The sequence below is a fragment of the Vanacampus margaritifer genome, chromosome 11, assembly GCF_051991255.1.
Source record: "Vanacampus margaritifer isolate UIUO_Vmar chromosome 11, RoL_Vmar_1.0, whole genome shotgun sequence".
Taxonomy (NCBI): Eukaryota; Metazoa; Chordata; class Actinopteri; order Syngnathiformes; family Syngnathidae; genus Vanacampus; species Vanacampus margaritifer.
The window spans coordinates 15920574-15936309 of NC_135442.1; the positions used below are offsets into that span (position 1 = coordinate 15920574).

Genomic DNA, 15736 nt, shown 5'->3' on the forward strand with positions numbered 1-15736 from the left:
TATATTTGTGTAAGTAATATAAATTAGTTTCTGAGGTTGCCTCATTAGTGGTATGCACTAATACCTCACAGTTGGGAGGTTCACTTTTCTAAACCTGACTGAGGCCTGACTGCTTTTGCATGCTCTCCACTCCTTTCTCCAGGTACTCTAGTTTCCTCCCACATTCCATAAACTGTCATGTTGTGCTTGAGTTCATTGGTTTAAACTCCTTTATAAATGCTTTTATATTCTTGAGTTATTTCTGTTGAAGTGGTTCAAAGTACATATGATTTGGATAAAATGTCATTCATTATTTTTTTCATTTTTCTGTCAAGGTTGTAAGTCTTCCTGTCTGTGGTTTATGATTTATCAGTATGGGTAGATAGTATTCCTTTCATGTATTGTTATATTTTTCACATACAGTTGAAACTAGTTAATAGTGGTGAGCACTTCAATTCAAATATCGATACATATACAGAGCAGCTCGCTGGACTCGCTCACAAAAACCTGTAACCAAAACCATTTTTTTCTGCGCAGGGTGGTATAATAATAACAATAATAATAATAATGTCCCGAATGTTACACGGTCAAATCCACAGACACCTGTGGCAGCCTGGCTAACCCACGTAAGTATGCGACGGCCATGTTGGCAGGGGTGACGTTCTCAGGCATTAAAGTCAAATCATAACTTGCCCGTTTGTGTTTCGTTTTTGTTCAACCAATTTCGAGGAGTTTTTTCCCCCCAGCAATACAGAAAGAAGAGAAAGGCAAACATAATTCGTCTCAAGGTTATTGCTACACCGCTTAATAGAAAAGGGCATTTTGTGCAACGATAAATGCAGCACAATATCTCAATGTCTCTGCCCCTCCTAGCTTAGCATCGCCGCAGGCACGTGGTTCAAATGGGGCGTGTACTGTCTATCTATGAGCATATGGACGTGGATGGCCGTGGGCGCAAGAGCTAAAGTTTAAAATAGAAACGAAAGTGTGGTAGACTAGCTGGTTAAAATGCATCCCAGTCAGAAGTTAGTCTGCGTGCTTTGTCAAAGGGCTGAAGAGACGGAAACAACCGCTGCACTGTTAACCAAAGACGATGTCACGGCTCATCAGAACTGTTTGGTAAATATGATAAATACTATAGTGTGTGATTCTGTTAGCATTCGCAAGGAATATATCAGGAGGAGGCTCAGCTTTTTTGACAGTCAGAGGAGAGGCATTCATTTAACGATGTCTATTACCCCCCCCCCCCCCCCCCCCAAGCTAAATAAATGTCAATCAAATGTATTTCCTTAGTAAAAACTTAGTTTGACACACTTTTTGTATGAGATTGTGCAAGTGTACCTAATAAAGTGTCCAAATCATTTGTATTCTCAGGACCGTTTCCTAGCATGAAAATCCTGTTTAAACCTCTTTAGGTTTACTGTTATAACATTTATGTTATAAATATAAGTTAGGCTACATGAAACATGAAACTGGTGTAGGCCAACCTACTGCACATCGCTGTGAAGTATTACATTTAGCCAGTCTCTTGACCGCTATGCTGATGCAGCACACAGGAAATACAAATTATGACTATGCTCTTCCTCTGAGAACTAAGAACTTCAAATTTACATCTGTAAACATTAGCTAACAGGATGTAGCCTGCATATCTATGTGTCCACCCATAGTCTATGCTTCGAATTGTATTTTCTTGATAAATGCTATTACAAAATAGTAAGAGAAATGAGAAACTGAGAACGATTGTCCTAAGTAGCCAGAGCTAAAAAATAAAAAGTTAGAGAACTTAACTCACTAAAAACATGTAGCCTCTGTGTGCACATTTTATACAGGATTGACTAGGAGTTGTGAGGGAAACCCCATACTTTATTCCAATTTCTGCCAAATATGAAGAAGAAAAGAAAACCCTTCCATTTTTTAAATTTAATTTAATTTATTTATTTTTACATGTTGTAGTTTACACCTTGGGCTACATGGATTATTTTTTATTTCCTCTTTCCAAACATACCTTGGTCTTTTAAATCAGACCAGTGGTTGCTGAGAAAAGGCCATTTGGCAATCATGCCCATTTTCATGAAAAAGTGGAAAAAAATAAAATGACGACATCTTAGCAATCTTGAATTTGAAATGTTGGCTTTCCTTGTTATGAATTGCTGCTACACCAAATTGCACTGAAATTATATGGGGTGAGATTTTAAAATTCCATTTTTTCTGGGCCATCTGAAGTGAAATGACCCTTTTTACACTCTTTGCCATCATATTGACATTCTTCTGCAGAGACCTCACAAAAAAAGCACAAGTAATGCTTCAGATGCTCACTGAGCTTAAGTCTCAAAATCAACACATTTTTGTATTCCACTGTGTTTAAAATCTCTGGCACAATGTTGTCAAACTATTACAGCATACTTAACATCCGCTTGTTGACCTTTTTGGGAGGTGGTTCTGTCTCAAGCAAATGCAAAGTACGACTTTCATTGCCATTTGCCAATATGACGGGTTATGGGTATTGGGTGTTACCAAATATTGAAGTGAAAGTGGCTCGTTCACAGAAACATTGTCTGAAATAAGCAGCTAACAATGATGTTTAATTTTCAAACTTGATGCGTGGGAAGACAAGCTACTTAAAAAAAAATAAATAAATTTTCCGTAATGTGTCCCCTTTAAACGTTATTTCTAATCCTCATTCATGTTGTTTCTGCGTGGCAGTTGTTCTCTTCAGGTATTTACTGCAAGGATTCGCCTCTGTTTGACGACCTCTTCGGTTTTGATGCGGAGGATGTGAGGGGCGAGGTGAAACGTGGAAGCAAATTGGTAGTTAAGAAATATGTTCTCCAAAAAAAAAGGTCATCATTACACATTCAAAAACACTTGAATGTGATCAATTATTTCTGTCAGCTGTGTGCCAAATGTAGGAGAAAAGGTGCCACGGTTGGTTGTGAGGTGAGCAGATGCCAGAAATGCTACCACTACCCTTGCGCCGTGGAAGACGTGGCCAAAACTGTTGTGGATGACGTCAAGGGCAAATATGTGTGAGTTCAGTCAGCTTTTGGTGGTGTTCATCCACAAAATTAAAAAATATATATATTTTTTTTTTGCACCTGTCAGGCTGTTCTGCTTCAAGCACAGTGCAGATCAACAACAGAGTAAGTCTTGGCCATCCTCCTTTACATTGTGAGCTGAATTTGACATAACTATAATGGAATGTGTGTTTTTAATCAATAGGAAATGGTGACTCGTCCTCAGATGAATGTGACGTTGTCCCGTCTGGATTAGCCACTAAATCAAGTTCTCCAACTAAGGTTAGTTGGTTAGATTGACTCTTACAGTACATATTGATTCACTTACAAATACTGCACAATTTAACGTGCTCTAACACGGGAATATTTCAAATATTGTATTATTGATGAATATACTATATATATATATATATATAGGGGTGTTAAAAAAAATCGATTCGGCAATATATCGCATTATTAAAGCGCGCAATTCTCGTATCGATTTAACATGCAGCCGAAACGATTTTTAAACATCAATTTTTGATGGAAATATTCAACAAAATGTCTTACTTAGGGTTAGGGTTCACACATGGAAGCATGGAAGAATGTTATATTAATGGAACATTAAGCCTTAAAATTTGATTTCAATGCTGTTCAAACATGAAACAGATTGCAATCCGTTTGTTAAATACAGTGGCTTACAGTTATAAGCCTGAAGTACATGTTCATACAAATCTTATAGTGTACAAGTTTACTGGTTAGTATTTTCTAAGTTTGAGTGAAAAAAAATTGCAATAATTGACTTATGTGCTGTGTGAGGAAAATACTTTTTACATTTTTTTTAGGCAAACAGATGGCAAAGGTGGGGACATGAGTGTTACACACTCTTGTACAGTAGATGGCGATATGCACCTAAACGTCGTTTGCAATGTAGTGGCGGAGTTGTAGCAAGTGTAGTGATCTTTCTGAGGACCGGCAATGGACGAACACGCGAATATTACGTCGTTTTTTTTTCACCAAAAGTAACCTCCCAGCCCATGAGACATGCAAAACGGCGAGCAACTTTGAAGTCTGTTTCGCCCGTGCCGATAAGTTCATTTAGTCAGGACCCAGCTCGTCAAGTGTAATCTGAATGGTTTGACAAATTCCTCTGTCTTCGTCACGATGAGGAGAACAATATGTTTTAATGTAAAACGTGTAAAAAGGAAGGGGAAAATAAACGAGAGGGAAATCGACAAGAAAGACGATCTTTCAAAACATGAAACTACTGAAGACCACGGGTATGTGTTTGACTGTTTTCGGAGCACTTGGCTTTTTACTGGATATCCATAACATCATGTCATGATTACTGCCAAACATAGATGAATATTTAGTTATTCAATTTATTGATATAAAGCAGACCTCCGACTTTTCAAATCCTGGCTAAATGTGGCTAAACGCGTGACGTTGTGGCTAACTTCACTCAAGTGTGATTTGGGAAATTTGACTGCGGTCATGCCAGCTTGCACGCGGAAAGACAAGACAAGTCAAGCCAGCAGATTATGTTAATGCTATGCATTCAGATAAGACCCTGCCAACGAGCCACTTCAAAAATAGAAGCCCTACACCTACAACGTACATGCATGCCAACGCTTTGGATTTAAAATAATGTTATAATCATTGTATCGTGCAACCAGTCCACTTAAGCAGACTGCGGACTTGATCAGGGTTAAGGCTGGACTGCCGTAAACGTTTCTTTTCACTTCGACTTGATCCAGCTTGTATTATTATTATTGACTTTGGATGTTATGATAAACAATGACTTCTTAGTTACAGAGAAAATTGCAATTATGCATAGATGCGTGCACGTAACATGGTCGAAGCCAAAATCCCGGCTGATTTTTATTTTTTTATTTTTTGTGCCAGTCCAGTCATGCTTGGGATTGCACCCAGGAAGTTAATATTAAACTTCCACACATGACTGCAATTACACTTGATTTAAAAAAATAATAATATACATTAATTCCGTAATCATCTTGGAACCAGTCCAGTTTTGGGGGGATAGGCTACCTTAGGACTTGAACAAAATATCTTCATGGATATTGATGTTGCATTTCAAAATAAAACTCTGGAATCTCAAATGTGACAATTTCACGTCATTGGGTGGGGGGGGGGGGAGAAAATAATTCCTTACTTATCCCACCTGGGACTACAACCCAAGTACTTTCATTTATATTTGGTGTTTTATCCTCCCCTGACCAGCAACCCTAGTGAGAACCTTTGAAGCATCCTTGAGCAAAAGCTGTAGGAGGCCGTAGCAAGAGATATGAGGCTAGGAGGCAGTTCCCATCTGAACAGCAGCTCTCGGAGTGTGTTCTGAACTTCTGACATCCAGGAAAGAAATTGAAGCAGAAGCTGTCCAAAAAATCACAAAATCAATGGGAAACGCAAACTATACTTTTTGGAACGCGTGTGGCATGTTACAGCTGGTGTAAAAGTAACAACATTGCAGTAAAATAAAAATAAATAAAAAACATAACAGGGCCAGGTAGCTTTTGTTGTCAAACCCTTAAATTATAAACTTTAGCGTGTTCAAATAAATCAAATGTTGAGATTCCCGTGAACAGGCTCTTTGCAAAGATTGATTTAATACAGAGATCTCCGGTCACACAGTTGAATATCACGTAAAGAGTGCCATCCAAGAGTGCGTGCCCCCACCCTTGAGAGACAGCTCTTTATTACAATCCAAGTTTGAAACAAAAACGCCTCTTCTCCTCCCCTTTGAATAAGACAACAGATTGGTTCTCACAATATGTTATGTTGATCTGCACCTGATCATTTTTCAGACATAACAGATTCTCAGTGTGCATTTTCTCAAAACAGAATATGTTCTCAGTAAACAGATTGAACTTGACAGTAGTAGTATAGTAGTGGGAACAGCGTGTGTGTGTGTGTGTGCTCTCTCAGGCAAGACACTGGAAAGGGAATTGAGACCAAAACAAGATAACAGATAGGCCAAGGTCGAGTTATATTGAGTTTAACATTATTTCACCTGCTCTACACATCTATAACTAAATTCAACGTGGTTAAAATATGAAATAAAGAATTAATAATGTTACACTTTCAATATTATTATTTTTCTCCCTTATATAAAATCGCCATTAATGAACTGTGTTTTATGTTTACATGGGTTATATGTGTCTGATCATTCTATCTATTTGATGATGCTGAGCATTAACGTAAGAAAGTTTAGCACAAATTTAAGAAGATGTCAAAATCTTTTTCACGGCACTGTTACATTTGTTGAGCACTCTTATTTGTATTTTTTTCTTATGATAATTTTTGTGTTTTTACTTTCCCTCCCCATTTTTTTGAAACAGAGACAGACGATTCTCGCTGACATGTAAGTGTTTCTAAAAGTAGTACTTGTTTTTTGTTTTGTTTTATCTGTGTGTGTGTTTGTTGTGTGTTACATCGCTATGCATGGCCTGGCATGCTCGCTTGCAATCAGTTTAACACATGGGTGGGCAACACTTGGTTTTGTATATCATATCCAAACCACGGGACCATGCGGCCCATGATGCAATTCTTCAAGCTAATAAACCCTGATGGGAACTCTTATAGAAAAATGAGAGGAAAAAAATCCAAATATTCGTAACATATCATGAGAAATTCTCCACCCCTGCGTTTAATATATTTGCATTAATGTAGCACGAGTGGCACTGTTGGGGTATTCTCCACATCTCCACCAGTTTACATACGCTTAAAGACACAGCTTTTATTTCTTACTGACTGATGTGAAATCAGACTGTGATTGAGTTCCTTGTTTTGGAAGGGGAACCACTAATACACCTTTTCAAAAGACTGGACAGAGTTTATGAGGATGCTGCAATAGGCTACAGCGCTGTCAAAAAGTGGGCATCCAAGAACAAAGATAAAGAAGATCCAAGTTTAGAAGTGATTAAATGTTCAAAATGTATTTTTTAATCTATGAAATGTATTCTAATTAGCTTCCTTTTATTAATTGTTTAGACTAACCGAATAAAATTTTCATTCAAATAAAAACAATTTAAGGTTCTTTAGCAATAATTATTATTCCACTTTTATTGAATGTTTCAAGTATTTGCCATGGTATCGTTTCAGTACTGGTATCGAGGTACTTTACACAATATAAGTAACAATCGCCAATATATAAAAGTTAGTCATTATCTCAGATGTTATCAATAAACTTATAGGAAGCTTTCAAAGGCATGACATCATCAGGGTTTTCCCAAATTGTTTAAAAGCTTAGTCATTTTATTTTATGTAAACATTTGACTGAAGAAAATAAAGGGACATTTGGACATAAAAATAAGTAAAAAACTTCTCATGTATTCATCAGTCCATTTTCTGAACCGCTAATCCTCACATTTGGCAAATATAAATTTTGGTAGTCCTAATTGACCTACAACAGATAACGTTTAGTCTGATTTCAAGTCAGATAGTGAGAAATAAAAATATGTATGTGTGTGTGTGTGTGTGTGTTTGTATATACCCTAATAAGGGACTGTATTTGTTTAACTTTTTTTGCATTCTTTTCCATGTGATTTGCAACAAATCACTGGTTAGCAGTGTGGGTAAGTGCTGTAAACTGAGGCAGGCAAGTTCTTCAACTGTAACTGCCAGTTCCAGTGAGCTGGGGGAATAATGGTACTGTGAAAACTAAACTAAACCAACCTATCTACCTGTTGTAGATTTATCAGGTAAATGTCAACTCTGAAAAGGCAGTCCCTTGTTAGCTCAAATTACAGTTTTGTATGTGTATTGTCTGCAGCGTGTATTCGTCCATCAATCCATAACAGCATATATACAGGGTTATAGGCCTTTTCTCACTACGTGACTGTGCCACCTGAAGTTTGCTGATGCTGATTGCTGACCCAACTGGGCCAGTACTAATTTCATAAATGAAATCTACAAATGTTTTTTTTATTATTATTAATATTAAATTAACTAATCTTTTCACTTTCAGTTTTATCTACCTTATTGATCAATCATCATTTATCTTTTTACCACGCTGAGCAATTTTTTATTGCGCGCCAGTTTCATTCCTTCCATAAGGCACGGCTTGAACAAGATATACATCTCAGAAAATGTAAAATACAATATTCAGTTAGGTGTGTTGTACTGCGAAACACTTTCATAACAAAGGAAAAAGTAACTACTCAATAATATTTTCTTAAAGGCATAAATAATAACGCTAACAAAAAAAATATTGTGACTTTATTTCTAAGTGGAAATGCTATCTAAATTACGGCAATATTTGACGATGCCACATGGCAAATGTATTACAAAATAGACCAGGAAAACAAGTGAAATTGGACAGTCACATGTTCTTGCTGGGTTCTGTCACAGTGATTAAGTACATTGGTGAAAATTGGTAAAGATGGCGCTGCGCACAGTATGTCATTATTTTGATTCTTAATTAGCTTCAATTGTTCCAGGGAATCTGATGCCATTGATATTTGCACTAATAGTGATGTATAATCGAATGAAGGATAATGAAATTTCAGTGGCCCGCCTTTTGGCTGTTGTATGCTCCAGTCCGGTAGGTGGCGGTAATGCATGTTAACGCTGGTTTGCAAACCGCCCATTAATCTCAAGAAAAATCGTTCCGGCTTCGGCAATCACAGTACTACTACTGGCTGGAGCTGAAGTAAACACGTGTTTTTTTTGTGTGTGTATGCTTACTGGAGCCGTGAAAGAGAAGTAGTCGCGGAGCAAGAAACATGGGGAAGGGAGTGGAAATTTTAAATGGACATTTTTATTTTAAAATTCTTCCAGACGGTGAAATCGACAAAAGAAAAGCGTATTGCAGGCACTGCGATATTGGCTTGAGTTACCACCGGAGTACGTCCAGTCTGAGATACCATCTGAATGCTTTGCATACCGTTGATGTCAGAAATCCATATAGGGAAACGACGGGTGACCCCGATCTTTGGCTGACTCCGTTAAATGAAACGTGCGGGATAACTGCAGAGAAACAAAGGCACGAGGATCTGACAAATGCCATAGCGAAGTGGTTAGCTACAGACTGCAGGCCGATCAGTGTTGTGGACGATGTCGGTCTGAGAAACGTTTTTAGAATCGCAACAAATGACCGCAAGTATGAGATTCCCTCAAGACACACCATTACAAAAAGGTTACACCGGTTGTATGAAGACGAGAGGACCGCAAAAGAGACAACCGCACATGAAGAGAGGATCGCAATAGAGACAACTTCACAACATGCATCCTCTGAAAGGTTAGGTTTTCTTTCACTGGTCATATTATACCGAATAAGAAAATTTCTGCTCCCCGATAAAAGTAGTATGTTGCCAACTAATATGTAGATTGTGTCTTAGAATTGTATGGGCTTTTTTTTTTTTATTACATCTTTCGAGGTAACAAAAAATAGATGCTGCGAGCGAGCGCCACACGTTTTTCCGATTTAGCTGCCCATCAAATTAAACACCGAACAGTGTGCCAAAACGCAGTAGTAATAGGGAATTTGCGACAATCATTTTTTCACCACCATTCTGTTTTCCCATAAAAATTGAATGAAAACGTCGCATAAGACGGTGGTCGTGTCCTATGCAGAAACACGTTATATCAACGCGACGGCTCTGTTATTGTAATCATAATCTCGGATTTTCATAAACAAGTCCGTGGTAATAATGCAGAATTCTATTTTAGGAGACAACAGAAGTTAGATAATATCCTGGCAGTGTCGCGGTTTGACACATCAGTGAATCATCATTATTATTATTATTTTTTCATTTGTCAATCATCGTTTGTGTTAATTGAAATTTTATGTATTAAAAGTACTCGTTGATTGCAATTCGTGAATACTTGTATTGTTGTCAGTATGGGGAAAAAATCAAACACCCCCAATTTGTGTATAACAAAATTATTAATTTCTTGGCTCTCATCCAGATTAAAACATTTAATCACACATGCATGCATACTACATGAGTGCGCGAGTACAAGTTCAGAGTGTATTGAGCCCACAGTCATTCTCTCGAACCCCCCCCCCCAAAACCTCCTTGTAGACCCGTACCAATGGCCTGCAGATATTGAAAGTGGGCATCATATCTATAAAGGAATAATTGATTTTATGAATTGTTGGAACATTTGTGTGTTGCAGGCAGGCCAGCATGTCCTCCAAAAAAATGAAGATTATGTCAGATTCGTCAAGTTCAGGTTGTGGCTTTTTTAAAATTCATATACTGTAACCATAGTAAGATGTTTTGAAATGCTTCGAGTCCTGCCACTGTGAAGCTCTGGTGTCCCCTGCCCCTTCTTTTGCATCAGTTGACAGCATTATGTCACCACGTTAATTGGATGCCATACCTTTTTCTTCCACAGGTGATGATGGGCCTCCTCAAATTTTAGCCCCCATCGAGGATTCCGATTTAGACGAAAGTTTCAACTTAAAGCCGTGGCAAGTAAGTACGTAGCGTATCATGGCAGGAGTAGGTGAAACTGACTGACTGCCATGTTTCACTTCCACATGTTGCTTCTGTGTGCTGAGCTACAAATCAAGTAAGACAAATGCAATTAGCTTCTTGCCAAAGAAGGTTCTAAGTGTCAGTCTTAGAAACGCATATAATTCATAAAATAATTTGTAGCAAAGTTTGCAACTGGCTTCCCTATTCTCAGTTGTCCAGCTAGTAGAGTATTACAACATGTTCTAACGCCGATGTTCCCTCAGGTTGCCAATTCCCAAAGTCTGCTTGATCCCGAGAAGACCTCCAACCGGATGCCGTCTACCAATGTGATAGAGGTGAAAGTTGAGAAAGGCCAAGGTAGAGATATGATGCCATGGCACGCTGTAGATCGGGGGTTGTCAAACTTTTTGGGTAGAGGAGATTCCCCCCGTTTTTAATCTGTAATTTTTTTTAAGCCAAAAAAATATGGAATGTTACAATAACAAATTCTTATTTTTAGAGAAAGAAAAAAAGCTGTAATGTCCTAAAGTAATTAAATCAAACAAATATTTCACATTTTAACAAGAGTATGAAATCATATTTTAACAAAAGAATTTGACAATCACAACTTTTTTTTTATGGAATATGTTATCATTTCAGACATTCAAAATGTCTAATGTAGCATAGGGAGGATATTTTGTTTGTTTGGCTGCCCGACCCATATACAAGAGAGGGTATATTTTTTTAGGTCATGTGACATAATTCAGTGGCACCTTGCCTCTTGAGTGCTCCAAATATTGTTGTCATGGTACCAACACAGGTTTCAATTCCAAGTCCAGAAAGTAAAAAAAACGAAAGAAAGAAAAACCCTGCCATAGTTTGTCTTTAGCCACAGGTGCTTGTTCTCTAATCAAACGGGGTTTCCTGCTGGTTGATTAGAAGCACCTGTGGCCCAAGCCAAACTATGGCAGGGTTTTTACTTTCCGGACCCGAATTTGCCACCTCTGTATACCACAACACCTGACTACCGGTAATCTAAATTAATCAGAGCAATGATCCCAAAGAATTGCCATTATTTTAATGTCGCTTTAAAGAAAAATACTCTATTGGGATATATAAATATATTATCAGGGTATAAAATGACTTGCATCAGGATTTACTGCACATTTTTGTCCATCTCTTCTGTCTCACACACACACACACCATATATTCCTTCATGATTATATACACTAAAAAAATGAACACAGCAGTTCATATATTAACCAAAATGATTCCCCTCGCTGCTGAAAGTTTTAGCCAGGCTTAGTTTTTTGTCATAGTCCAAAGTGAAAAAGTTAATAAAAATCAGTTATGGAAGTGTGAATTTCTGCCGTTAGCATTTGTGTATACAGTACGAGTAAATTGCACGAGCTTAATTACAATGCAAGTCGAACTCGTTAAGATACCACTGATATTGTCTGCCATTTGGCACAACCCCAAGTTTGAGATCCCCCGTTGTGAACCCGCCGCTCTTATCGTTTCCCCTGTAACCAAACATAACATGTCACAGAGGCCATCTTGGACGCCGCCACCTTCTGGAGACACTGCAACATGGCGGGATGCACGGACGCCATCTTCAGCCATTTCCTAACCAACATGAAGGACGTCTCTCAGAGGATCCAGCAGGAGCAGGCCAGCCAGGAAGGCGAGCGAGCGTCGATGCGAGCGTTCGATGGCCTCGCAGCAGGCGGGAAATGACGTGTGCCGCTTGTCTCTGCAGATTTGGACGTGGCGTTCAAAGTTATGATGGCTTCTGGGAAAATGACACAGCTGCTGAGAAAACAACTAACAGGTGATGTGATTGAGATGTTAGCGACAAGCTACATGGAGCGCTGAAGTGCAACATGACACTTTGTGCGCATTAAATCACGTTTGATCATATTTCTCACATTCATGACTTTAAAATGAGTTTTTTTCACCTCATAAATATGACTTTTCAAATGAAACATTTTATTTCAAGCACAATTCAGAGAATCCAAGGATATCGAATAATAAATTAGTGGTTAATAGCACACACAGAAAAGGAGTAAAATTACCTTAGTTTCTGTAATTTACTTAATGGTGGGAATACGGTTCTTGACGTTTTCTCATATAGAATTATTTTTTTATTACAACTTTTTGTTTTATGGCTAATTTTTGTAATATCACTTTATCCTCAATTATGTTTACCCCCATTATGAATTTTAAAGCAATTTTACAAATTAATTTAGGTTAAAAAAATTGTTTTGATATATTATGACTTTTTTTTCTATGTATGCATTTTTCTTTTTCTTTTTTCTTTTTTTTCTAGAGCTCAGTATTGTTCATTCGATTTGACATCATCATTGCTCTCCTTTTTTTTTTCTTTTTTTTTTTAAAAAACAAATAAATTAAAAAAAATTAATATTTTTTTTTTTAATTTTTTTAATTTTTTTAATTAAATATATATACATATATATATATATATATATATATATTTTTTTTTTTTTGTATGTGTGTGTGCGTGCGTGCGTGCGTGCGAGCGTGTGTGTATTCATCAGTTCACCTAAAGTCCATTAAAAAAAATCCCATACTAATAATATAATATAATAATAAATTGCCAAATGCAGAAACATCAATGTAAGTTATCACGATGCAGTGGCTCTCGCCAACAGACAGAATTAAGTAACCAGAATTAGGTTAAAAAATTCTATATACGTAGACCATGTTTCTATAAATTTTGATATTTGGTTTTTATTTGAGGCAGATATTTTTTCCATTAAAATGTGATTTATGAGGAGGTTAGACCATTGGTCGATATTCAGAGTTTGTTTATTTTTCCAGTTAACAAGAATTGTTTTTTTAGCGATAGTAAGGGCTACAAGTGTAGATTGAAATTGTTTATGTGGTAAGTCAGTTGTTGTTAGGTCACCTAGCAAACACAAGTTTGGAGATAAAGGTATCCTACAGTCCAAAATAGCGGAAAGTTTTTCTAAGACTTTAGTCCAGAAATACATAACCGGAGTACATAACCATAAAGCATGAACATAAGTGTCTGTAGTGTTTTGTAAGCATTGGAGACAAATGTCGGAGTCTGAGAGTCCCATTTTCTTCATCATATATTGAGTAATGTATGTTCTGTGAATATGAATATGTATGCATTTTTCAATGCCATTATGGCTTAATGTCCCTTTTGTGGTTTTGATAGAGATGGAGCAGAAACACGTGTTGGTGCAAAAGTCACTGGCAGCGATGCAGCAAGTCATGTCTTTGCTGAGGAGTTGATCGCCTCTTTGCTGCATTATGGTAATCAACACATTTCTCATTTCAAACATTTTATACGAGCCTTATTTTAGCATACTATTGTCACCACCATTTTATTTTATTTTTTTTGTGCTTTAATTAAAGCAGCCATTTGGCTCTGTCCGTTTACTCCCAGAGCTGGTTTACATCACTGACCCCTGTTAAGAAACCATTTTGGTCCTCGCTTGAAAACTCATCCGACACATTTTTGGGGGAATGGTTTGTGCAAGGACTGGATTGCGTTCATGTGTTCCTCTCGCGCAATCGGCTTTGTAACACATATCACACCTGCGGTCCATTTCACAAAGCAGATTTAGTGAGAAGCCTAAGTCTGCTAACCCGGAAGTGCGGGGAACTCAAGATCTCGGTCAGTTACCGTACTAACAGTGTATGAACCTAACCTGGTTTATCATAATGAACCTCGAGTTTCTGTCTCCGCCTCCTTTCTGCCACACACAAGATTTCATTTCCTTATTCATTCAGTCAGATGGCGAGTTTTGGTTTAACATAGTTCTGCCGTCTGATATTTAAAAAATATTTAATAAATATATAAAAAGTCCACTTTTTTCACGAACATGGCATGTCCTTTTGACAAATGATCTCGTTGGTGAAGGTGCACTCTAAAAATAGAATTGTTGCATCTAATTAAGATGGCAAATTGAATCGTTGACCAATTTAATAAAATTGCTTCAATTGGTAACACAGGATTGAATTAAAATAATTTAAGTGAATACATTAAGTTGAATTAATTATTAGTTCATTAAACCTAATTTATTCACTTTGGATTACCAAATTGAATTGTTGACCAATTTAATAAAATTGCTGGTTAAACACGATTGAGTGTGCAGGCAGCATTATTGCGCGGGGAGTTAAATATTCATCATGAGATGGTTATCAGGCTGCACATAGATATTCGGGCGTTTCTGAACGGTTATCTTTTTTGAACGGTATCGTTTCACATCACAGTCCATCATCTCCGTACACAACTTAATATGTCCTTACATTTGCAACATTACCAGCCGTACGTTGTCATGCGCTCACATCACTGCATATATTGTGTGTGGCGCTCTGTTTTTTTTCCATAGACCCGTTTGAATAATGTTTTAATATTAAGTCAAGTGCGCTTCTCCCCCGGCAGGATTGCAGCTAAATGAAATCAATGAATGAGCTACCATTCAACATGTTTCCCCTGTAATATTATTGTGATTGCAAAGGACTACATTTAAATGTACGCATTCACCCGCCCACCAACGTTCTCCCACGCCGCCTTCCTCTACGGGTAGCCGCTGCGGTGTTGCACTTATTTTTTATGACTATAGATATTTTCAAATTTGCCATATGATCACATTAAGATTTCCAGTTGAGAGAGGTGTTAAAAAAAAAAAAAAACGCGCGTTGCCATGGTGACTGGTTGAATCGTTGATGCGGTCTTTCTAGTGTGGTGGTAACTCCAGGTGAAACTCGCTGTTCAGGGTTAGTCTCAGAGTTTGTTTGAACCTGCTTTGTGAAACTCCATCCATCGCAAACCTCGTTGACTTCCTCTACTATTGGTGTTCCCGTAGGCACATTTGGTCAATCCAAATAATTTATTTCACGGTTTCTCCGCCTTGCTTTTTTATTTTGTTTCAATTGGTAATTCAATATATTATTATTAGAAATCATCCACACTTTCTGAGGTGTGGGTCAATACTCCAATATTCTCATGATTGCAACAACAACAAAAAAACGTTGGTGTACTACTGTAGATAAGGAATCTTATCTTGAATGTGCCAATCCGTTATTTGCAAAGTCTAAAAATGATTAATGAAAGTACAACTTCAATACGAAGCCAGGAAAAAATTATGACTAACAGTTTTAAGAGACATGGCAAATTTTAGAATCCCAAAATGCTGAACTACAATAAAAAAAGAAAAAAAAGAATTTAGCATAATAAGAGTGAAACTATGGAACGGGACTGAGTGTGGAGCTGAAAGTGTAAACATCAACTAGTTTAAAAACACACTCAAATAATCTTTGAGGACCAAGTAGGTTTAATATGAA

The 15736-nt window shown here is 37.4% G+C and overlaps 1 protein-coding gene across 2 annotated transcripts; it reads left to right on the plus strand.

The window, feature by feature from the left end:
• Window positions 1–892: 892 nt before the first annotated feature.
• On the plus strand, window positions 893–13831 carry phf11 (PHD finger protein 11). Of its 2 annotated transcripts, XM_077579135.1 has the most exons (12): window positions 893–1098; window positions 2683–2787; window positions 2872–3005; window positions 3082–3119; window positions 3199–3275; window positions 6332–6354; window positions 10114–10169; window positions 10335–10414; window positions 10681–10774; window positions 11946–12080; window positions 12156–12227; window positions 13602–13831. In XM_077579135.1, exons 1-12 carry the CDS (start codon window positions 988–990, stop codon window positions 13676–13678), a joined length of 1002 nt encoding a protein of 333 aa, XP_077435261.1. In that variant the 5' UTR covers window positions 893–987; the 3' UTR covers window positions 13679–13831. The 2 variants fall into 2 exon arrangements, with proteins under 2 accessions (XP_077435261.1, XP_077435260.1); XM_077579134.1 differs by lacking the exons at window positions 893–1098; window positions 2683–2787; window positions 2872–3005; ... (1 more) ...; window positions 3199–3275; window positions 6332–6354 and adding an exon at window positions 8384–9231.
• The last annotated feature ends 1905 nt before the right edge of the window (window positions 13832–15736 follow it).

Excerpts from the sequence above, each read along its gene's own strand:
- phf11 (XM_077579134.1), top strand. The coding sequence starts at position 8,717 with ATGGGGAAGGGAGTGGAAATTTTAAATGGACATTTTTATTTTAAAATT. Across the intron at positions 10,170-10,334 it reads GTCAGATTCGTCAAGTTCAG|GTGATGATGGGCCTCCTCAA; the intron begins GTTGTGGCTTTT and ends TTTCTTCCACAG. Across the intron at positions 10,775-11,945 it reads GAAAGTTGAGAAAGGCCAAG|AGGCCATCTTGGACGCCGCC; the intron begins GTAGAGATATGA and ends AACATGTCACAG.